The 26,208-nt window shown below is 36.0% G+C and overlaps 1 protein-coding gene across 1 annotated transcript; it reads left to right on the top strand.

Moving 5' to 3' along the window:
* Positions 1–256: 256 nt before the first annotated feature.
* LOC121430080 lies at positions 257–18,127 on the top strand. The gene is made up of 4 exons (XM_041627354.1): positions 257–345; positions 10,879–11,124; positions 14,949–15,145; positions 16,162–18,127. The coding sequence occupies exons 2-4, from the start codon at positions 11,116–11,118 to the stop codon at positions 17,795–17,797; spliced, it is 1,842 nt and encodes a 613-aa protein (XP_041483288.1). The 5' UTR covers positions 257–345; positions 10,879–11,115; the 3' UTR covers positions 17,798–18,127.
* The last annotated feature ends 8,081 nt before the right edge of the window (positions 18,128–26,208 follow it).

The raw sequence follows: 26,208 nt of genomic DNA on the forward strand, positions 1-26,208 counted from the left end.
TCTTTTTTAATTTCCTTTTTTCTTCTACTTCTTCTACTTCTTCTTCGTTTTCTTCTTCTTTTTCTTCTTCTTCTCTTCTTTTTCCCCTTCTTCTTCTTCTAATCTTGGAAGAAGATGTTTTTGGTAGGGTCCATGCTTGTATCAAGAAACAAAAATAATTAGTCACAGTCGTAACAAGGATAATGGGGGGGGGGGTTCGGTGTGTTGCGTTATTAATTATTGTCTACGTATTGATTAGCAGCACTATAGGACACACGTCCTAAGTACAGTACAACCCACCTTCCTTTGTGAAAGATTGTGTTGAGTGTGCTTGTATAACGATACATTGGTCAAAAATGTGATCAAGTATGTGGTAATTGCTAATTCATTTAAGATAAATGTGATTTGGCGGATGCAAGTACGGTAAGTCGAGCTTAGTTAAATTGATAATTACTCAGTATTGGATTCTTAAGTGTTCGAGCGAATAGTGTTCTATAGTTTTCAAATTAACGGGATGAAACATTGTAGGCCTATTCCACCCATACACAACTGAAAAAATAATTGATTCGAAGTTTTCTGAGTTACGACGATCAGATTCAAAAGATATAATAGAATTTGTAGGGCTTACAATGTCGTACACAATAATTATTTTGTTTTCCGATGCATGCATTTTACTGGTTAAATAAAACAAATATATGGAATATGCCCGGGTATCATTTTTTTATCATATGGGGCACTATTATTGGCTACATGTATTGATTTCTGATTTTAAATTCAAATGTCACGCATGTATATTACTCCAACCAGAGATTAAAAATATTCAATTGATAAAGAAAATTATCGATAACTCAAATTCGATTGATTTTCTAGTTTGATTATGTTTAATCCTATTAACAAGCCTATTATGGCCATAAACTTCGTGCATCTTCAGAAGAAAATGTAGGCCTAACTTTTCACACAGTTTGACAGGCCGCGATCGAATTTCAATGAACTAATATTTTTCATTCTAGTTGTTTCATATCGCAACTGACATTGAAATCGGGTTTAATTCAAGAACAAGCTTTTCCGCAACTGAGCACTTACTTTAAAAATAAAATGCTTATAATTATAATGACGCAATCGCTTTTGGTTGACAGCTGACTGACGTCATTGGTTGCTAGGCAACGGAATGTTGCAAACATGCAGTGCTTCCAAAATCCTAAACGTTTTTTTTTTCTTTTATGTCGTGCTACATCAACATGAACATGATAAACAATCTATATTTATATAAATAAATGGCAATAAAATTATTCAACAGACACCAAGAGTGAAGGAATGAGAGTATATGCGATACCAAATTGCAACTTCATATTCTTTAATAGTTTTTTTTCTTAATTCATTTCTTCTGCATTAATTGGTCTAAGTAAAGTGTTGCCAAAAGTAAAACAGATAATGTGATGCAAATATCATACGTATAATGGTTATTGTGAAATAAGTTCAATGCCCATCAGACAATTAATCGCAAAGCGTATAACATCAAATAATTGGCAAATTTATTACAATTTATCAAACTCAAGGCAATCGCAAAAGGATTGTTATTAATAGCAACATGCTTATATTGCATGAAAAACCCCAATAAAACTCACATTCTTGAATATTAGTTGATAGACAATGAACGCCTATCTTAAGGGAGACAGAAAAGGGAGACAGAACGCGCGAACGAAAAAAATCGCTTTAAACAGCTTAACGCATAACATTGAATAATTGGCAAATTACTACAATTCATTTAAGTTAAACAATCGCAAAAGAAGAACTGTTATTAAAAGTAATATGCTTGACTGATTGCATGAAAACCCCCAGGATGACATGTTGGGTTGGGTTGGGTCACGTCCGGTCAGTGGACCCCCCCTGCCTATCTGAGAACCTTTCGAGAACCATGAAAAATGATTATTAATGTTAATTGCCGTGCGTTATACACAATAGAAGACTTTTTTTGGCATTAATCACCATCGATTGGGAATGAAGGCTCCCCTTTTGTTTTGCTCGTTAATTTTTTGTTCTTATGAACAAAAATGCCCCTATATACCCTTTTTGCAAATTCCTGGATGGCAACCTATGTGTATAGGTATACGTAAATTACCCATATAGTTAAATGTCCCATATAGACTCGCACGGGAACCCAGTTAATCTAATAACCAAAACACGTAGCGGTGAGCAGATCGATAAAATACGTCTTAGAGAAGGCGGATTAACAGAAATCGATTAGCGACGTGAATAGAGATGAGGCGTACGGCATACGCCTTTTATTATGCTTCATACGAAAACCTTACAGAACCATATTTTCAACAAAATGCATGGTGAAACATTTTATCTTGCCAAGTCGAATTATTAAATTTAATTTGTTAACAAATTTCCGGCATTACTCTTATTTGTTTAAGATCAGTATGCTCGATCTGTAATGTAAATCATAAGTCAGAAAAATTGAACCAGTAAGAATCGAACCTGCCATCTACTGCTTTCCGGGCAGCGACTCAACCACCAGGCTATTCTGGTTCACGGCTAAGTCACGATACCCTCGATCCTCTTCTTTCTGACTTGTTAATATGGCGGCGGAAGCGGGGGGGGGGGACAGGGTACAGGTCCGCCCCTAAATTTGAGGTGGGGGGACGGCCCCCCCAAAAAAATTTAGTTGATGGCCTTTTTTTTTTTTTTGCTTGTCAATTTCTTTTTACATGTGTTCATCACAAAATTTCAGGTGGGCCCCCTTAAATTTTTTGACTTCCGCCGCCGATGGACAATGTACATGTATATTAAATTTATGTCGACATGGAGAGATACTTGTTCTTGTTAAGATGACTTATTAAAGCTATGTTGACATGGCGAGATACGTGTTCTTGCCAAGTCGACTTATTAAAGGTATGTCGACATGGCGAGTTTTATTTCTGCGATACGTATATATCGCCCCGACGTAAATATGTATAAGTCGACTTGGCAAGATTACACATTTTCACCATATCGACATCATATTAGCCTATCTATCAAGTCGACATGGCCTGAAATATTTCACCATCGATCTCGTCAAGTATGAGGCTTTTTTTTTTAAATAGTAGCTTTGCTATATATGTGATTTCTTCCTGAGCATGCGTGGAGGAGAGAGAGAGAGGGGATCGTATAAGCATTTCATTACGTCCGGACTGGTTCATATGATTCCAGAATATAAAAAAAAGAAAACACCTCAAATGTGCACAAGGAAGGCGTGATCTAACCATTAAAACATTTGCCGAGAACATTTGTTAAGGGTTAAGGGTACCACCATTGCTCGGCAGCATAAGTGAATTAAGGACACCAATTATTCCACCCTAATGCATTTAAGCCCCAAAATAAATAATTCATCAGCCAAACTAACCATGCAGTCCATGCATAGGCGGATCCATGATTTCCCAAAGTGGAGGGGGGTACATTTTCCCCGAGGAAAAAATTACAAAAAAAGTTTTTTCACAAAATATTAAGGATATTTCGTCCATGAAACAGTTTGACAAGCAAAAAAGAAAGAAAACAAGAAAAAAGAAAAAGTTTTTTTTAATAAAAAAAAGGGAACATCTCTTTCACAAAAAGTCAGACAAGCAAAAAACAGGTCTTCACTTTTTCACTTTCAAAGGAAGGGGGGGGGGCATATATCTGTTTTAACGGCATTTTTACATTACAAATTTTAATTGTACCTTTTCAAGGGGAGGGGGTGGCATGGGCCGGCTTTAGCCCCCCCCCTTGATCCGCCAGTGAGTGGATGGATGTGGACCCGTGCTTGTGTGAAGGAATGTATCTTGGCATGTAAGTACACCTGACGATACAATAAATCATTTAACATTTAAAGATATAGTCAAATTAAAGATTGCATACAGAGTGGGAGTTCAAATTTGCATTGCAAAACTATACAAAGTGCTGGGCAATTATTGTCCAATTTAGCAAATTTATTACTCAATAATTATTGATCCGCCAGTGAGTCGATATAGATGTGGACCTCGTGCTTGTGTGAAGGAATGTATCTTGGCATGTAAGTACACATAACGATACAATAAATTATTTAACATTTAAAGATATATTTGTAGTCAAATTAAAGATTGCATAAACAGAGTGGGAGTTCAAATTTGCATTGCAAAACTATACAAAGTGCTGGGCAATTATTGTCCAATTTAGCAAATTTATTACTCAATAATTATTGATCCGCCAGTGAGTCGATATAGATGTGGACCTCGTGCTTGTGTGAAGGAATGTATCTTGGCATGTAAGTACACCTAACGATACAATAAATTATTTAACATTTAAAGATATTTGTAGTCAAATTAAAGATTGCATAAACAGAGTGGGAGTTCAAATTTGCATTGCAAAACTATACAAAGTGCTGGGCAATTATTGTCCAATTTAGCAAATTTATTACTCAATAATTATTGATCCGCCAGTGAGTCGATATAGATGTGGACCTCGTGCTTGTGTGAAGGAATGTATCTTGGCATGTAAGTACACCTAACGATACAATAAATTATTTAACATTTAAAGATATTTGTAGTCAAATTAAAGATTGCATAAACAGAGTGGGAGTTCAAATTTGCATTGCAAAACTATACAAAGTGCTGGGCAATTATTATCCAATTTAGCAAATTTATTACTCAATAATTAGTTTTTATTACCATCTTGGACATATTTTAACCAATAGTTTTGTGGACAGTATGTTGCACAGTGATGGTTAAAAATTGGGCCTTTTTGCCCAACCTTTTAAAGAGTGTATCCGATTCTTTTCCCTGAACACCAAATTCAAAATCTATTACAAAATTAGATTTTCATTTAACAATGGTCAAAATTCTTGCTCGTTCGCCAGGGACTTCTAGAAATGATGCCACATGCGTCATGCTGTACCCACGGATTCATTGGCTCATTATGCCACTGGATACACTGCAAAAACTCCGGTGTTGATTTAACACCAGCCCGGAATCTATATCTGTCCACACCAGAGAAGTGTTAAACAACACCAGTTTGGTTTTGGTCTAAAACCAGATAAGTGTTTATACAACACAAATTAGTATTAAAATAGCATCGGTTTGATTCCAAACTGGTGTTGTTTAACACTTCTCTGGTGTTAATCGTATAGATTCCGGGCTGGTGTTAAATCAACACCGGAGTTTTTGCAGTGTAGGTTTATAAGCCTTCATGTGGTAGGCTGAAATTAATAATACTAACATGCTTATGTTCGTATTATTTCAAATATGATGCCACATGCGTCATGCTGTACCCACGGATTCATTGGCTCATTATGCCACTGGATACACTGCAAAAACTCCGGTGTTGATTTAACACCAGCCCGGAATCTATATCTGTCCACACCAGAGAAGTGTTAAACAACACCAGTTTGGTTTTGGTCTAAAACCAGATAAGTGTTTATACAACACCAATTAGTATTAAAATAGCATCGGTTTGATTCCAAACTGGTGTTGTTTAACACTTCTCTGGTGTTAATCATATAGATTCCGGGCTGGTGTTAAATCAACACCGGAGTTTTTGCAGTGTAGGTTTATAAGTCTTCATGTGGTATACTGAAATTATAATACTAACATGCTTATATGTTCGTATTATTTCAAATATTGCGTTATTCTTATTATCTTAAGTATTACTATGCTATTAAATTTAGCTTACACATGTTAGTATTCCAATGTTAAAATTCTAGTTGATTGAGTATCTCTTCGATTCAATATTCAATAAAGGATGAGAGTACAAATAAACAATAACATTTGTATAGTAATTTACATACACAATAAAGGGGGGTAAATTGGATCTTGATTATGATTAAGATTTTGATTGTGGTTTATCTTATCATAAATTCCTCTAGTGAAAATAAATAGATAATGTAAACAAGTATAAAAATTTCAGCAAGTAAAATGATTTAAAAACGCGATAGTTATTACTTTTGTTGGTATTGTGCATGGTCTATATCGTCGTCATTAATTGTTAATGATATTATTTCATTACTGTTATTGTCATTATTATTATTATTATTTAGTATTACCATTATTATATTATTTTTATCACCATCATCATCATTATCATCATCGCAATTGATCATCATCATCATCATCCTCATCATCATTACCATCTTTATCATTATCAACCTCAATATCACAATCATCATTTCTATACATTAATTATATCATTATTACTACTATCATCACTGTTTTTAATCATTATCATAAACTATCAAGCTATAACCAAGCCATAACTCCCGGTGTTTAACTTTCATCCGATATAAAAATAAAAATACGACAAATGTAGGTTGTGCCTACAATTCTCGCTTTGTGATTATTGCACCGAGTGTTGACGTCGGTCGAAGCTCTGTCACTTCTAATTTTATGCGAGTCGGAGAGTGCCGCCAAGCTTTGTACAATGCTACGTCGTCTGGTTTCGAACGAGCATCGCAGCTCATCTCCTTCGTATACCGTACATCTTTGAACGTGAACGGTAAGCTGACACGGCATACATCTCAAACAATAGTCTCAAACCTCAGACCTGTGCATCTTGCTGCCCCGAAATTGCTGATGCTGTGAGCTGCAGAATGTAAAATACACAGTGTAGGTGATAGGCTGTATGTCTGTACTTGAGTGTATTTTCATATGTTTTATTTTTTTACATAAGTAATGCAGGAAAGTTTGATTGCGGGGTCAAATTAAGAAAGAATACGACTTCACTAACGGAAATGATGATTATCAAAGAGACTACGCGCAGTATGTCTTCATCGTGCGTAGACAGCTAAATAGTGAAGGTGTATAAGATATCACCCGAATAGAATGCTACTAGCTGGCAGCAGGGGCTTTGTGTTCTTCATATGTGTACGGCTTGGTCTGTCGTATTTGAAGTGTAAAGCACTAAAATGCCATCATACCTCATTCGACATGTTCAACTCGCGATGTTCATCATGCACAGATGAACGCTCATCAATGTGTACTCGACGAGCGCAGTGATTTGATGATCTTTTAAGGGGGATATCCAGATAAGATGTAACTCGCGGGACGTTTAGTATGAATTCAACGATGTGCAGTGATGATACTTATTTTGCTTATAGTCAGTTGAAGCCATTGAAGTTGGACGAGTTGGAGCTAAATTTAGACAATTGTTGCTACGTGAGTTTCTATATTCTTCATTTCTACAAGAAGAGGCGAACGAGTATATAGGTTTGCAACACTGTACGGAACGCGGAATTATGATGATTTTATTTTTGTTTGGCCGTTTTGGGAGATAAAAGTGTTTTTTGCAGCTACTAGTTTTCTACACCACTAGGACTCTACTTGCGATCCCACTCTGTTCACGATCATCATCGCATTTGTTTGTTTTGGTAGATGAGGATAATCTCGCTGTGATCAGTTTTGCTACAATCTTAGAGTGAATACAACTGTTTCAGAGATAGACACACACACAAAAAAAACACGCGAATATTTTGTCACGTTATATATCAAATTAATGCGTGTATTCAGAAAGACAGGAAGGTATATTGTCATCTTTGAGGCAATCCCTCGATTATAACCATAGACCATAAACGTTTACCCTCTTGCAGTTTTGGGACGAGGAACACTGCGTAGGGACTGCATTTCAGGCACACGGGAGAAACTTGTTTCATTTGTATTCAGTTGCCAAAAAATAATTTATCGCGATTCCGCCGTCGTTAAAAAGGCCCGCAATGTCGAGTACAACACGATGAAGGAATACTTCCAAAATTCTCACATAAATGCACGAATTGCTAATTGGTGAAGGGTTCTGTTTGTGAAAAGTGAATGGTCACCGTAAACTGTATTTTCTATTCATCAATAATTTGTAGATCTGCTCTAGGAGGTTAAAGATTATAGGCTAAGTCTCAACTTAAAACTGGCTGTTATTCTTGTATTCATTAATAATTATGTTGCTTAAGCAAACTTCAGCTTTTTTCAAACTAATCTAGGGGGGGGGGGGTCGGATGTGTAATTCTATTTTATTTTTTATTTTATTGAAAATTGTGGTTTCTTAGACTGACTTTTTGTAAAATATGCTTTAAATATTAAGTCCTGCATGCACCCAAGCAAAGGTAGATTTGAACTGAAATAGAAAAAAAACACAAAGAAGCCTAAACGCTAAATTACATATAAAACAAGCAGGTTATTATCAGTGCAGGTTATTCTCAGTATGATACTAATAATGATATAGGGTATTTCTTATTGCGCACATATCCACCTTGTTAGGTGCCCAAGGCGCTCTTACAATACCCGCCTAAAGCTAGGCGTTGCGCACACAGCTTTTTAAGGAATTACTTCCTACCGGTACCCATTTACCTCACCTGGGTTGAGTGCAGCACATTGCGGACCAGTTTCTTGCTGAAGGAAATTACGCCATGGCTGGGATTCGAATCCACGACCCTCTGTTTCAAAGTCCGAAGACTACTCCACTGGACCACAACGCGAAGATTTGTTGTTAATCGTTAACTATGCCCCTTCTAATAATTTTGCTTGGAGATAGAGAAACAAAATAATGTTTCATTTATATTCTGTATGTACAAATACAATCTACATTGAGTGATTTACAAATTTTTGGTGTTAGGTTAATTTTTACACGTCGACCCGATTTCAAAATAAAATGTATAATAGACTTTGATGCTAATATTGAGACTTGGAATATCTTACTGTGTAATGTTCTAAATCATCGTACGAATACCAATATTCAAATTTGTTACTATGATGTCATCCTTCTTGAAATAAAAGCGAATTTAATATCTAATCGTAATGGCGCCAGTCGTACGATTGGCTACGATTTGAGACTAATTTGATCTTTACTCCAAAATAAAGGCTTGCAATCTTTCAAAATGGTTATATTAGTATTCTTTCAATTAGTTTTAACCTTAAAGAATGATATGTTCCATTCACATTTTCAGAAAATGAGCAAAATGCGATTTGTTCCAAGATCGGATCGCGAACAGTCGTAAGCTGTGCGATGGCCTTTATAAGGTCGCAAAACGCGAGCTGAAATAATTTGGTACAAACACAAATGTTTGAAAGGGAGGATAGTCTGCAGTGAAACGTGAAGAGGATCATGGGCGTAGCAGGGGTCAATGCGCAAGGGGGGCAAGAGCCAAAATTTTCCCGTTTATATATATAATGCTGTGAACAGGATTTTCCATGATTGTGCGCGTAGCGCACACCAAACGAGCGTCAGCGCGAAGCTCAATGCGAAATGTCGAGCCAAAAGAAAGAAAAAAAAACACCAAACAGGGAAACTGGAAGCAGCATGTGGAAAAAACTCGAGAGTGCATGTAGCGATCTTGAGACCCACAATTTTGATCTTTTTAAAATGAGAAAGTAACTTTGTAATAGATTTTGATATGATATTCAGAAAATGAAAATGAAAATTAATATCGACCAAATAACAAAGTTGTAGATTTTTAGCAGCTCCGCCATTAATCGCGTGATATAAAGTAAAAACCAATTCTTTTAAAAAATGACAGTGAGTTTATTTGTGCTGTATGGATATATCACTAGAAAAAAATTTCATTACCTGTTCTATAATCAAAAGTTTTTTATCCATCATGCTCCATGAATGAAAATGGAAATTCTATAATTTATAGTCGCATAATACGTAAAAAACGAGTTTTAACGTCCATAATTCTCTTACCCTTCCCATTTCCATCAAACCTACTTTGATGTATTTCTTTATTTTTCTCATTTTATGAAAACTAACTTGTCGTCGGGATGAACTTTCCCCTTTTCGCGTGTTTAAAGAGAGATTGGTCTCGTAGATTGGAAAGGCGACAATGAGCTATACGGCTCGCGGAAGCATAATGAATAATACATAATTAGCATTAGGTGATGGAAACGAAACGGCAATGAGTCGAAAATACTATAAATATATGAGGCGAGGAAAGTTAATTTTACATCGCGTATCCAATCAACCACGAATGGTAAGAAGTAATTATAAATGTCCAACAACAGGTGCAGATGAGTATTATCACTGTGTGCATGTTCTTCAAATTGATACCAATCGAAAAGAGTAGGGAAGTAGGGAAAAGTATAGGAAGAGATTACCACTCTTACCAAATATTCGTCATCAAGAGTAAGAAGAAAGGAAATTATAAAAAAAAAGTGAAGGAGGAGAAGAATCGAGAACAAGAATGACGTCATGGAGGATGGAGAGAAAGGAAAGAGACAGTAACATCAGCAAGAAGAAAAGACATGGAAAATAAGGAGGGGAAGCAAGACAAAAAAGAAGAAGGGGAAAAAGAGAAAAACGGAGGAGAAGAAAAGGGAGAAAAGAAGAAGAAAGAGGGGAAGAGAAAAAGAAGATCATAATGAAAAAAATTAGAAGGAAGAAGAAAAGAAGAGGAAGAAGGAGGATTGAATAAAAAGAAAAAAATATAAGGAGAAGAAGAAGAAAAAAAAGAGGAAGAAGAAGGGGGAAAAAAGAAAAGATGATAATGAAAAAGGAGAAGTAGGAGAAGTAGAAAAAGAATGTGAAGATGATAATAAAAGAGAAGAAGAAACAACAATGAAGAGTCCTTCATTGTTTACACGCATGGTTTAATCTTATTTCCTTTTTTCTCTGGAACCTACCAACTCATTTTTTCTATGTCAAAGCTTCTCTGAGAATTCTTTGTATTGCTACGAGGTACTAATCAAAAATTAGATTGAAAATCCCAATGTAATAAATCCCAATCTTATTTTCAATCTAATTTACGTTTGGTCCCCTGATGTCCAGTCTGAATAATTTGAGAGTATTGTAAAATAACAACAACAGCAATAATAATAATAATGATATTGATAATAATAATAAGAATCATAATAATGATAATAATAATGATGACAATAATAATAAATCCTTATCCACTAATTCCACATTTTCAATTTTTTTTCACATCGACAGAAGATGCAAACTCACCCGGACGGAATTTGATATCGTCTATCTGCATTTAACTCCATACCCTGAAGAAAAGATGACGTAGCCTTACTCGACGACAACCAACGACTCAAAAATCTTCTGTAGCATATTATTTCATGAAAGAAAAAAAGATGTGGACCTCTTTGTTGCCGAGTTCGTCCAAAATTACCTGTCATCACTGACCTCCAGTGTTAGGTGCCGTGTTTGTAATCGACTAAGATAATGAAATGGGTAAGGTTATCATCAACGGAAGCTTTGAAGACTTTAGTGCTATCTAATTCCGAGATTGTGAAAAATTTTCTCTTGCCATGTTAGTTTAAGAGTTTAAGCTTAGGCTATCATATTGGCACATTGAGATACGTTATCTAGCCAAATCGACTTATAAAAAGTATATTTATAAAAACATGGACATGGCGAAATATGTTATCTTGCCAAGTCGACTTATACAAAGAAACATAATCATGATAATGACATGACTGAATATTTCAGCGTTTCAAGTCGACATTTAATTTTTTTTTCAAATTGGCAATCTATCGCCAATCGTCGAGTAGAAAAGATAGAGATGATACTCTGAAGCTTCCGTACTTGAACTGCATAATCTTTACTACACAAGGAACACAATAATCTGTGTTGTTAACTGGTTTACATAGATGACTACACCAGTCATTTTACTCGGGTGTAAATAAATTGATGGTGTTAACTTAACACCCTTGGGTGTTCTTACAACACCTTTGTATGCTGTACTGTACTGTATAATCTTTACTACACACGGAAAACAATAATCTGTGTTGTTATTACTAGTTTACATAGATGACCACACCAATCATTTTACTCGGGTTTAAATAAAGTGATGGTGTTAACTCAACACCCTTACAACACCTTTTTATGCTTTTAACAAGGATATTCTCAGGCTGATGTTCAAACTATATAGGGTGCGACCATCTCGTGACGCCAACTGGTGTTAGTTTTAATACTCCTGGGGTTCGTAACACAAACCTTAGAGCAATGTACAATCAATCGTGAAAATCAAGCATATTAATCGCTAATTTTTATGTTACGAGACCCAGTTTTTACAGCGTTTGAACACCAACATGGTAAGATCGAGTATGACCAGCAGGTCAGTTTCTCCATTTTGACAGGGTGCCATCATAGTGTGATGAACGATGCTTATTGATGTTCCGAAGACTGTATTATATTCAATTCAATTCAATTCATTTATTTTCTCTTTCAATCTTTTACATTTACAATGATAGTTCAATAGACATATTCACAAAATATAATACATAAATCATTTCTATAATACAATAATGCTATGAAATCGAAAGAGAAGGAGACCAACTAAAAAGCAGAGCTTGTAGGGTGAAGGCCCCCTTTCATAAGTACATTTTATGAATAAAAATATGATAAAATAAAGAAATAAACAATACATAATACAATGAATAAAAAATAAACAAAAATAAAAATAAATAAAAATAAAAATTAATGAATCAGTATACACTGTATACAGAAATCATAAAACGATTAAACATATATACAAAGAGAAATTAACAAACACATTTACATATTAAGTTCTGAGTTACATAACTTTGTGGAAAAAAAAAACGATAATCTAATATGAATCCAGAAGATATTTTTTCAGTTTTCCTTTGAAATTTTGTATTGATTTACATTGTATAATATCCTTTGAAAAAGAATTCCATAATTTTGGACCAGTAAAAACAAATGTCTTCTGTGCAAACGATGTTCTATTCAGAGGTAAATGAAAGGAACTCGCCTGGCGAGTAAAGTGCTTATGAATTGTATTATTTTTTACAAACATATTATTAAAAGGTAACGGTAATTGTTTATTAATAAACTTGTACATTAACTGTCCGAGTTGAAAAGAATATAAATCTTTAACCTTCAAGACTTTATTTTTCAAAAACAGAATATTTGTATGTGCCCTGAATTCTGCATGACTAATAATACGAATCGCTCTTTTTTGTAATATAAAAAGTCTATTAATTTGAGAATTCGCTGCGTTACCCCATGCAACAACTCCGTAATTCAGATAAGGTAAAATTAACGTTGAATATAATGATAACAAAATATAATGGGGTAAGAAGTGACTTAATTTTCTAATGACACCAATATTGCGAGCAATGATTTTACAAATATTATCAATATGTGTTTTCCAAGAAAGTTTATCGTCAATGAACAGTCCCAAAAATTTAGTAGATCGCACTCTTTGAATAACAGTATCATTTAAAATCACATCTTTTGGTACAGTCGTAATCTTGTTGCTAAATAGCATGTAGCTAGTTTTTGCTAGGTTAAGAGAGAGTTTGTTAGCTGTTATCCATTTAGAAACATTTTTTAGTTCGTCATTGAATATTTGCGTCAATTGATCTGGGTCGGGGTGTGACAGAAATATATTAGAGTCATCAGCGAAAAGTATAAATTGAAGCAATCTTGATGACATATCAATATCATTTATATAAGTAATGAACAAAAGTGGGCCAAGAATGCTGCCCTGTGGAACTCCACAAAGAACAGGTTTACGTTCAGAAATATTACCATCAAGTGAAACGAACTGTGAACGCCCGGTTAGATAATTCACGTGTCCTCTATAATTCATCATAGAGTCTTAGGCCCATATTCTTAAGTCAGGTTAAGCTTAGACCATGGTCTAAGTCTGTGCTAAAATAACGGGGAGCCAAAAACTCTAACATTCTGTTTATATTCCCAGTCAGCAAAATATATGGGGCCCATATGGGATTAATCTGGGCAAATCTGGGCAACAATAAGGGCCCCATATGTGCAACACATATGGGGCCCATATGGGAATGTACGGGCCCCATATGGGTCCTATATGCCGTTTGCACCGTCATCCCCATGTGGGCCCCATATAGGCCAAGTGGGTTTCACTTGGGTTAAATGTGGGTGCATGCCCACATAAAACCCATGCAAACCCCACATGGCCAATATGGGCCCCATATGAAAACAATACTGTGTTTTTTACATGGGTCCCATGTGGGCCGTGTGGGTTTCATATGGGGAAAATCTGGGCAAGCCCACATAAAACCCATGTTAACCCCACATGGCCCATCTGGGCCCCATATGAAAACAATGTGTTTTTATATGGGTCCCATGTAGGTTCACGATGTTTTAATCAATTAAAATATATATTCATTTGTGTCATTAAGGTGACTTTACAACCCAATACTCTAATCCTTATCATTTTATCATATCCTATAATTCTACATTCTAACCCTAAATCCTAATCCTATCCTACACCTAACCACTGAATTTTGTAATTGACTTCTATACAGTGCGTATCAAAAAAAAGTTTACACTTTGAAAAAGCCCTGTGAATAAAAAAATATGCAACATTTGGGTAAATTTTTTCACATATATTCTTGCGTTTGGGTCTCATCTAAAAAGCTATTGCTTTGATCCAACTGAGGCATGGCGGCTTGTCATTGTTCAAAACCCACATACTCCCGAGAAAGAATATTATAATTGGTATAGTGTCGAAAATCTGTCGATCTGACGGTCAATCGGATGGGGGTCTCCCTAGCCACTAACCCGTCTCTGTGGTCTAGAGGTTAAGGCACCGGTGTTCAAAGCTGGGAGCCCGGGTTCGATTCCCGGCAGAGACATTTTTCCGGCATTACCAATTTTTCCAAAAGGGCAGATAGCTCCGGGGAACCTTGACTTACGCTACGCCTACCATTGTTCTCTTCATCCATTTCTTTCTCAAAATATTATAATAATAAAAGGGTTGCCAAAGCTGTTGTACATGTATAATTTCACACATTTATATATATATTCCATGCTGAAAAACCGTTATCCGTTAACTGAAGTAGAACAATCTTGTGTGAATAAAAATGAAATGAAATAGAAACAAACAATTTGATTTTTCACGATAATTAATTCAAAGATTATTTTAAGAAATGGTTATGGGATGGTCTTAACCCTAGCTTCCGTCAAAATCAATTGTGTTGTGTATGTTAGAAATAGAAAATGAACTAAAATTTCTTTGACATTCCCTTCCACACTTTTACTTTAAACAGCAGAGTATCTTTCTTCTAATGTGCGTAATAACTTCAGCCATTCTGATGACCTATATGACAAGACTCTATGATCATCCCCACTATGCTAAGATCGTTAGACCAAGACCGACTGTTGGACCTCCTATCCGCAGGTCATGGCCACCTGCCGATTGGTGGCGCCCTAGTTCGTCCAAACTCAGAGGTTCGACTTCCAAGCGGTGAGTCAGTCGTTTCATACATTTATACCTCATTTCATATAATTCCAATTTATTGACGATAGCAAGCATAAGTTAGCCTTATATTTCTTCAGAATATATATCTGTAAAAAAATGACGTCCTCAAAGAAAAAAAAAAACAGAACCAACACATGAACAACAAGACATTATTTACTGGTTCATAATCAATAAGGCGTGATACAAACAATGATGTAGATTAATTTCATATACGAATTTCTTAGTATCCTGCATTAACATTCACATGCTGTTTTTAGCAAATTGTTAATGTTATGTTGTCGTTGGATCGAATGCTCTTTTTTTCAACCAGTCTTAATTGGAGACAAATGAATGCAGGATGTACAATTCATGAAGATGATTATTAATAAGTTGATGATGACAAATAATACAGGAACTGATGTATAAAAAGTAAACTCTTCTGTAGCTCTAAATCCCGATCTCTTGTATCAAATCTTAACTACAATCTCTATCCTGATTTGGTTCAGAATCCAACTCCTTTTATATTGGTCTGGTCAAGACTCTCTGCAACCAAACAGGTGTCGATCAAACTTGGACGCTTGACCAAAACAATCTGCGCGTCATAACCTTACTTCGAATTGGGGGGTAGTGGACCTTTTAGTAGAAAGGAGGAATGTAGTCCATAAGAAACTTATATAACCCTTTCTTAAAAAGAAGTATTTAATAATCAGGTGGATATTTCATTATGCTGTTCGTAAGTTACGAGCAACTTTTAGAACGACTGGTGAATCTTTTTTATGACCTACATAATCACTAATGAACATCATTCAATATTATCATTTACGAGAAGAAAGGATTACCAAGTCACTATTAAGGTATGAACAGCTTTTGAAACGACCCCAGGTTCAGCATGTCGTGTCAACTTTTTTTTAGTTTTACAAATGAATTGTCCTTTTTTTTGTCAATGCATATTGAGACTAATTTTAAACTAACTGGATTTAATAATCCTTTCTTTATTTATCTATTCATATTTATACATGCAGGAAAAACCTTGGAAAAGAAAAGATCCCTGATACTACACCTTCATCCGTACCAGAAAATGTCACTGGTGACGTCATTCCACCCATTGCATTCGATGCTAACACCTCATATACGATAAGCCATGATATTGAGGACAAGACCGAAGACCCAACGTCCTGTACTCACCAGGACAACGTTGTCTTCATCAAGACACACAAGACCGGAAGCACCAGTCTAAGCCACATTGTCAACCGCTACGGCTTCACCCACAACCTGTCGTTTGTCTTCAACCGCCTTAGTCCCACTAACGGACACTTGGTTTATCTGCCCTTAAATGCCAACTCTCCCAGGACCCACTTTCTCCCTCCGATAGGCGTCAGACCAGGTGACTTCTCCAAGTACAAGTACAACATGCTTGCCGTTCATGTGCGTTATAACCGTAAGGCAATGGATACCTTCATGAAACCAAACACTCATTACATAACTATTATCCGGGATCCTGGTACCCAGTTTGAATCAGCTTTCACCCATTTCCAGTTAGATGACTCTTTCCTTATGCAAGAGAAAATGCAGTACACCACAATGAAGGCAAGACTGACGCAGTTCTTTGCAAAGCCAGACTTTTACCGGAAGCGTCTCAAGTCCATGAAATGGGAAGGGAAAATGGGCTTGAGATGGTATTATGCCAAGAACAACCAAGCATTCGATCTAGGTTTGGATCATGTGTATCACAATGATAAAACCAAGGTGGAAGAATATATCAAGAAATTGGATCGCGAGTTCAGGTTAGTTTTGATAACGGAATATTTCGAGGAATCTCTGGTGGTCATGAGGAGATTGCTCTGCTGGAGTCTGGAGGAAACACTGTACGTTGCCAAGAATGTTCGTCCAAACCCAGCTAATATACCAGAGTCCCTACGAAATAAGATGAGACAGTGGAACAACGTAGACACCCAGTTGTATGAACACTTTAATCGTACACTATGGGAAAAGATATCAAGGTATGGTCCCGACTTCCAAACTGATCTTTCGGAATTTCGCAGACGTTTGAAGGAGACATTCGAGTCGTGTGTTGGTGGGACAGAAGTAAAGGCTCAAGGTCATTACTTCCACTGGATCGAGTACAAACCACGCAAGGATTCCAATAAGCTTTGTGCGCAGATTGCAGAATCGAAGAACGCCCTCTTCTCTGCAATTTGGCGAAGGCAACAGATCCCTGTAGCCCGATCACCTCCAAAACCTCGGTCGCGTAATATGGGGCTTCCGTTCGAAACACAGCAACTTCGACGTTACCCATCCGCCAAGTACATCCTTAGTCGCCATAAACCACCCAAACAGATCAAACCCCCTCCGAAAGCAGCCGCAGCCAAAGGAGTGAGCAAAGGTGCAGGACCCCCGCCGCCGAAGGCGGTACCTGCTTCAAAACCTCTTCCTCCTCAACCCGCACAGAAAATTATTAGGCACGTTATCCTTGCCAATAAAACATCGAATTCACAGCCAGGAGTAGATGAGATGAACGATGACGATTCCAGTAGTGTCTTAGTTGTCCACGAAACTGCCAAGATGTTAAGCGACAAGCTGAAGTCTGAGAGGCTAATAAATGTAACAGCGGAGGGTACTCGAGTGAAACCAGTTCTGACGTACAAGAAAAATAGATGATCTTCACTTCGCACACTTGGCTGAAATAAGGGGAGCGTTTCATCAATATTTTAGTCAGACAAGACAATTTCCTTTATTTTGATTGGCCCAGGGGAACAGTTTCTGTAAATGTTGAATAATGCAGGACTTGTCTGACAAGTCAGACAAGTCCTTTTACGAAACACTCACAAGGGCTCCGTCACACACTTAAAAATAGAATTAATCCTCTAATGCCAATGACCAATCAATATCATCAATGCACGCATACTTTGTTGAAATGGTCATTTAGTCCATATACTATTTGGTCTAAGTGTTATTGTGCAAAATGAATGAAAATGAAATGGATATTAGACCACCTGGTTATCAGACGAAATGGTGATCAGACGAAGTAACAATTGGACCAAGTGGTTATTAGACGAAATGTTTATGGACGGAATGGCATTAGACTACATGACTAAAAGGTAGACCATGTGGTGAGTGGACGAGTTGGCAATTAATCATTACATAAAAGCTGTACAAAATGCGATATACAATATTGATAATATATTTTCATAAAAAATAGAGACGGTACAGTTTACCCAGGTTCTTTGACAGAAATAATGGGATAAAATCTCCTTCATCAGCAATAGGCAGGATTATACGTTACAGATATTCTTATCTTGGTGCTTTTACCAGTATTAAGTTCATTGTGCTGTTGGGTTCGTTGTTGTTGTATTAAAATGGCGTGTTTGTCCGGATAGGCTGGCTTAACGCTGTTGGTTCATGTGTACAGAAGTCATCGATTTTTATACAAAGTTTTCTCGTGAAACAGAGAAGTAAGAATATGATAATACAGGCCTACTGTGTAGGGAAATAAAACAACAATGTGTACTTTCCAAATTTATATCCAGTTTTACTATTTTTCTTGATTTTTAGTATAGATGTGCAATTTAATAAATAACTGGCGAACTTAAGTTCTTGCCTTTTTAAACTGCTTACACTTTTCAGGTACATAGGAAAGCACTAGCGATGAATTATTGTGTAAACGTTGGCTACTAGTATTTTGTTGTTGATATCGTTGTAATGTAAAGTCATTTTTATTAGTTTTTTCCCAGTTTGACATCGGGTTATTGTTTTGTAGGTACCGTTTTCAATGAAATTTTTTATTAGAACTTGTAGTTAATTGAGAATATTTTGTATTATATTTCGTTTCTTTTACCGGGTTTCTTTTATTGATACATAACAAGTATCTTTGTAAACAAATTTTCGGCATTACTCCTATGTTTACATTCCGTTTACAAATTATAATTTCTCCCATTAAAGCTATTTACCATAAAAATATAATTAGCATAATTTCTGCTTATGAACATTGACAGACGTAATGTCACCTTTCTTTCATTAAGCTATTGTCATTATTTTTTAAAGGAATTTTAGAAATCATTTTAGTTTTAAGATGCATCCATTAGTGGATCTATTTTGCTAAGAAGGGGAGGGGGGCGGTAACCAGTTCGTTTGACCCAAATGGCGAAAAAACTGCGACGTACTGCGCCCCTGCGGTAAATCCGCCAATTCGACGATTTTTATGAGTTCATTTTGACGAAGCATTTATCATGCAGACAAAATAAAGATGCGATTAGTCGTGATTTATTTGAGACTAACGCAATTAGAATTGCGATCAGACGCTACGAAAAAATTATCATTCACAATTTGATTTTCAACAGTGGCAAAACGTGTAACAGAGACTTGTGCTTGTTAGTTAGTTAGCTTTGCTTTGTTTTTAGCCGCCATTCAGTACAACTCTTCCCACAACGGGCTCCATCCAGACTATGTGTTAATTTGAAGGATTAAAGGTCAAGTCCACCCCAGTTAGATATTGATTTGAATAAATAGAGGAGAATCAAACTAGCATAGAACTGAAAATTTCATCAAAATCGGTTGTAAAATAAGAAAGTTATGGCATTTGAAAGTTTCGCTTATTTTTCACAAAACAGTGATATGCAAAACTAGGTGAGTCAGTCGATGATGTCCATCACTCACTATTTCTTTTGTTTTTTTATTGTTTGAATTATACAATATTTCATGTTTTACAGATTTGACCATGGGGACCGACTTGACTGAATCTTATAGTATTAAACAATGCTATTCCACATGTTCAGAGAGAAATTAATCACTGTTTCACTTGACAATGAGGAGAAAATTCGGATATTTCATATTTCATATAATAAAATACAAAGAAATAGTGAGTGGATGACGTCATCAGTATCCTCATTTGCATACCAACCAGGATGTGCATATAACTGTTTTGTGAAATTAAGCGAAACTTTAAGATGTCATGACTCTTATTTTACATCCGATTTTGATGAAATTTTCAGTGTTATGCTAGTTTGATTTTTCTCTACTAATTCAAATCAACATTTTGTTGGGGTGGACTTGTCCTTTAACGATGTTAACATAATGTTATTTAGGGTAGTTATTATCGAACAGGAATACATTTAAAAAAAACGGGCATTAGAAAGCTAGGTCGTTTCGCTTCCTCGCTTTCGTTCATAAAAATACATTTGTTCAGTTGAGAAGGATTTTGGTGCAATAAAAAATCAGTTTCTGCAAATTTCAGACCGGATAAAGGCAACTACGACCCCTGCCCCCCTCCCTCGGTGCGTAATTACATCATACCAATATCACTAAATATTTTATAAAGAAAATAACAGCTCAGGGCCCTATAACATAAAATATTCTTAAGATTAGACAGGAAAAAACACCAAACAAAATAATCAAATTTAAAAGTAAATTGAAAACGATACGCTCTCAGAATTTATATCAGCCAACCTCAAAGTTGGTTAAAAATCTGAATCTACTTTAAAGAAATCCCAATTCATTATGCACGTAGGTAGATTAATATTTATTGAAAACAAACCATACAAGTTGATAAAAAAATCCTGAAAGAGTATAGTAATCTAAGAAAAATATTGGGTAAAAATGCTTCATGAGGGTAATTATGTGTCCAACCAACATTGGAATTTTTTTTTTTTTTTTTTTGGGGGGGGGGGCATTTTTATTTATCCAGTGTGATGGAAATTTTGCCCATTCTAAAGTAATTGCTGCTTATGTTTTAAATCTTCATGGATAATGTGCTTCTCGCTTTGCTTTGTTAGACACCTAATTACCCTCGTGGTGGTAAACATTTTACCCAATATTTTTACAGTGTATAATCGTTTATGGATGATACTTTCTTTTCTCGTGGGTATCATACGAACTTCCCCCCAAAACGTACGTGTAGTTAATACGTCAATGAAAGAGTGCTTCTTATTTTATGTATAGTAGCAAGGACCTACATGTCAATGATACTAGTAAATGAAAACTATATTTTGTACACTCGGTTAATGACGTTTATGAAAGAATATTTAACGACATATTATATAAATATGGATTAAAGAATTCAGACAAAACCAGAATATGATCTTTCCATGGTTTCCATTTTAACAATCAACATAATCCATGTAACCTAAGTTAATGCTAACAGAAGGGAAAGGAGAGAGAGAGATGAAAAGATAGTATAAAGTTAATGCGAAAAGGAGATATATATAGAATGAGAGTGAATGAGAGAAAGGGAGAGATTGAAGCGAGTGATAGAGAGAGAAAGATGTAAAGAGTGACAGTTAATGCGTAAAAAACAGAAACTATGAAGAGAAAGAAATGAGAAGGGGATAGAGAGAGAATGAGAGAAAACTAGAAGAGAGTGGGGGGGGGGGGGAAGAATGAAAAAAGGTGGAAAATTAAGACAACCATGACAATGGAAAAGGAAATGTATTAAAGAATGAACTTTGGCAAGAAAAAGGTTTATCCCACATGATACCCTTTCAAATAGAAACATGATCATACATGAAAACAAACTTTACATTATTCATGTCTTGTTAAAACGCATCATACATAAAACTCAATGCACATTTTCGTCTACGAATGAAATAAAAAACCAATAAAGAAAACCGAAAGCAGAAAATGAGAACAAATAAGTATGTGAGATAAGGAAATAACGATGTATATACTACGAGATCGTAGATACACACCCACCCCACACTCACAAACCCACATATACACAGTCCTTAACAATATAGCTCCAAGCATATACTGGATGAAAATTCATAGTGTAAGAAAGTGAAACAAGTATTAGCTTTGCAGAAATTCAAAGTTTTCATTGCCATTTTCTTTCTAAATTACCAATAGCCCCTGTTCATTGTATTTTTGATATTTCTAAATGGTCTTATTTTTACGAACTTCGTTCTCTTCCTCCTCAGCCTTGTTCCTGACCCCCGCAGCTGCCTGTGGGTGAATTTGTCGACAAGTTCGGAGTTACATCATGAGCAAGTGTGTTCAAATGACTTCATTTCTTTCCTTAGAATAGGAAAATTTCAAAGCAGAATATTATGTAAGCATGCCTGGCGTAGCACTATACCGACATGGCATACACCATGTGAATAAAATAGCACATGGATGAACAGTGTAGTAGGTTTCACGGTACACCATGTATCTTTCTTGGGCAAATGTTGGTCCTAAACATGGATGAACAATTATTCATCATAGCTGTATTTGTTGCATTTCTAGACCTACTCAAAATGCGCTTTGCCAAATACGAAATTTAAATTTGCCAGTCGCCTATGGACGCATTGTTGCTTTTCAGTGGCTCTAAAATGACAAGCACAATATAAAAGAATATTTGAATAACGAAGTCATCAAAAGTTGGTGCTTATCCAATTGAATATACCTTGAGCGATTTTGGGTTCAAATTACCCTTTTCTGATCATGCGCAGAATTGAACTACAAACGTGAGTTACAATCACGGGGCTGAGGGAGCAGAAAGCTTGCAAACATAGCAAAATTCACGAGAGCACTGAACGTCATTCCATCCTTTCATTTTGCCTGAACGTTGGTGGACGCAAACTTCATGCACACTGCCACTTGGCTCCTTCTTGTACCAGTTCGTATAGTTGACCGGTGTCCCATCTGACCAAACAAAGGCTGCATCGGGGCCAGGTTTGTGAAGCCCGATCCAGTACACCTCTCTGTGGTTGATACATCCACTCTGTTCGGAAATGAAAGGAAAACCTTATTTAAATGAAGTACTATATACATATTTTCAGTGGCGGATAGAGCAGCAGCGTAGACGGGTTAATATATGGTTTGACCAGGAACAAATTGCAACAAATGATTTTTCAACTGTTTCTGGCAGTATTTGACCTCAAAAATAACATACTAAAAATCTACCAAAATCCGCATACGGGAAAGTATAGTTATTTTCAAGATGGCGTCTAAGATGGCCGCCATGCACTAAAAATTGATATAACTCACTCATTATCCACCCAAAAATCCTAATTCGGTTCATATTCAATGGTCGAGTGGGTAAAAAAAAATCATTGATACACGTCAGACATGTTAGAGTGAATATTAGCGCTCCGGGGTACCAGGAAAATCTAAGATCGTGCCCAAAATGGCTGCCGTGGGCTAAAAAATCCACAATTCATCTATTACTTACTTAGGTGGCTTGAATTTGGTTTCTATTCAATGGTTACTTTGAATGGTGAAATAGTACATCGGGACAAGTTACATGGACAGCCAGTGGTTTGTTGTGTCCAAAAATCCAAGATGGCTTCCAAAAATTGAGTATAAAATTGCTATCAATATTAAAAATGGACACAGCTCATATCATATCCACCTGGGAGATGATTTTGGTGTCTAGACCATGGTTTCAATGGTCAAATAATACATTGGGACAAGTTACAAGGACAGTCAGTGGTCCGGTATGTTAAAAAATCCAAGATGGCTCCCAAAGATGGAGTACAAAATGCTGTTGCTACTTAAAAAACAAACCCAACATAGTTTGTTCAATATCCGCGAATATGATTTTGTGCCTATACCATGGTTAAATGGGTCAAGTATTACATTGGGATAAGTAACAAGGACGATGGGAGGTCTAGTATTGTATGTCCAAAAGGCCACGGTGGCTTGAAAAATAGTATGAATTAGCCTCTGGTATTTACAAATGGACATAATTCATGTAATATCCGTCAAGGGCATATTATTTTGATGTCTTCATCATGGTTTCAAAAGTCATAAAATTAGTAACAAGTACAGTCAGTGGTATGTATGTCGAAAATCCAAGATGGTTTCCAAAAAAGTAGTCTAAAATTACTGCTGTTACTTTTAAAATGGACATAGTTATTCAGTTAAAATCCACCAAGGAAATGTGATTTCGATGTCAACACTATGGTTTCATGGCAGTGGCGGTGCTACGGGGGGCCTGGGGGCACGTGCCCCCCCTGAAAAAAATTGGCAGAGTAAAAAAAAGGAGAAAGAAGAAAAGAAAAAAGGAAACGAAGAAGAAAGACAGAAAAAATGGAAGATGAAAATAAGAGGAGGAAGACGAGTGAATTGAATAATGTGAGGGGAAGACTTACAAAAAAAAATCTTTCATGTTACTACATGTATATAAAATTTTTGCATGCGCTTCGCGCCAGAATTGCGATGAGATTCATATCTTGCTCAAGAGGCTGATGTGGAGCAAATTTTTAAGTCAATATACAAATTTATTTTCGCTCGGACATCGAGCTTTCATAATTTTTTTTTATTTACAAATTTAAGTGCTCTGTAAAATGTCCGTTTAATGGTCTACCTATCAGCATTTTAAGCTCACGCTACGTGGTCACATTGCTTACTTTGCCAAGTTCATATTGTCTACGTGTATTTCATAATGTTTCATTAAACAAATGTATTAAAAATACCCTGATTCTAGGTCTAAATCTAAAACATGTGCGATAGCCTGCATGTTCTTTATTTCAAATGTACTTAAATTATCCAGTTTCACATCAGAATATCAATAATTGTCTGCTCACGCTTTACGATCGCATTATTAATGATACCCAATTAAATATATCCTATTTATGATTTACAATATATGAAGTGTCCCGCTTTAAGGTCTAAGAACTCAATTTTCTTCCTCTCGCGCTTCGCGCTCGCATCAATTGTTTAGTTACCTACCTATCCCATTTATTAATACAAAAGGTCCTTAGAATGACCATTTTTAGTTCGGAATGTCTAAAAAATTTGCTCGCGCTTCGTGCTCGCGTTATTGAAATATATACCGTCTTCGTAGGTAACTATAAGCAGTCCTAAACAGATCCCTTTTCGATAATGCTAGAACAGTAAATAAAAATTTCTGTTCGCGCTTTTCGTTCGCAGTAACCATCTAGTTACATACGAATCTTGTTCAGGATCACACTTAACATTGCCCAGAATATTAAATTTTCAGGACAAAATACATGAAAGTAAAAATAAAAATCGCTCGCGCTTCGCGCTCGCGCTTTTTATATGACTAAGGCTTATGAGATTATTTCATGTTCATGTGACTGAACAAGTGACTGATATAGGTGAAGATAATTTCGGGCCCCGTCTCCAATTGGCGAAAATCGGATCCGCCCTTGTGACACATAAACGCACACCGGAAAAAGTGATCGGTGCCCCCCTCCCCCCACCTGAAAAAGCAAGGACCCCCTGTGCCCCCAGGAAAAAAAATCATAGCTACGCCACTGTTTCATGGTTAAAATAATACGCTTCGACCGGTTACATTTATATTCAGTTGTCCAGTTTTCCTACGATCCAAGAGGATTTTCAAAAAGGCTTCTAAAACGACTCAAATCACCCAATGATGGTTGGAGTTTTACAATATCTATCTGTAAAAAAAAAACGTTGGTGTCTGAATTATGGTATGAAGGGTCAAATAATACATTTGGACAAGTAACAAAGATGGTTAGTATAACATTTTGTAAAAAAAAAATCCATGGTGGATTCTACAATTTCATTAAAATTGGTGCTGTTACCAACTCGTGAAACAATATGAAAACTAAGTGTAGGCACCAATATTATTTCTCACAGGTGGATATTGTTTAAACTATGTCCACTTTTAAGTATTGGAACCCATTTTTTGAAGCCAACTTGGAATTTAAGGCAAAATGGATAACTGCATATCATGGTATCCAGTCCCAAAGTATTTTTGACCCTTAAAACCCTAATGTAGACACCAAAATAATATCCCCAAGTAACAAACGTTATTTAAAACCCAAATTTTAAAAGCCATCTTCGATTTTTGGACATACCTGACACCTGACTGTCCTTTCAACTTAAACCAATTATTACTTGGCCCTTTAAACTCTAGTCTATACACCAAAATCATACCTCCAAGGTGCATTTCTAATAAACTATGTTTACTTTTAAGTAACAACTGCCAATTTACACCCCATTTTTTTGAAGCCACCTTGGATGTTATAACATACAGACAACTGATCTTGTAACTTACCCTAGTGTATTACCTGACCCTTTAAACCATGTATAGACACCAAACTCATATTCCCCAGACAGAAATTGAACAAACTTTGTCCTTTTATAAGTAACATCAGACATTTTTT

The sequence above is a fragment of the Lytechinus variegatus genome, chromosome 16 (assembly GCF_018143015.1).
Source record: "Lytechinus variegatus isolate NC3 chromosome 16, Lvar_3.0, whole genome shotgun sequence".
Classification (NCBI taxonomy): domain Eukaryota; kingdom Metazoa; phylum Echinodermata; class Echinoidea; order Temnopleuroida; family Toxopneustidae; genus Lytechinus; species Lytechinus variegatus.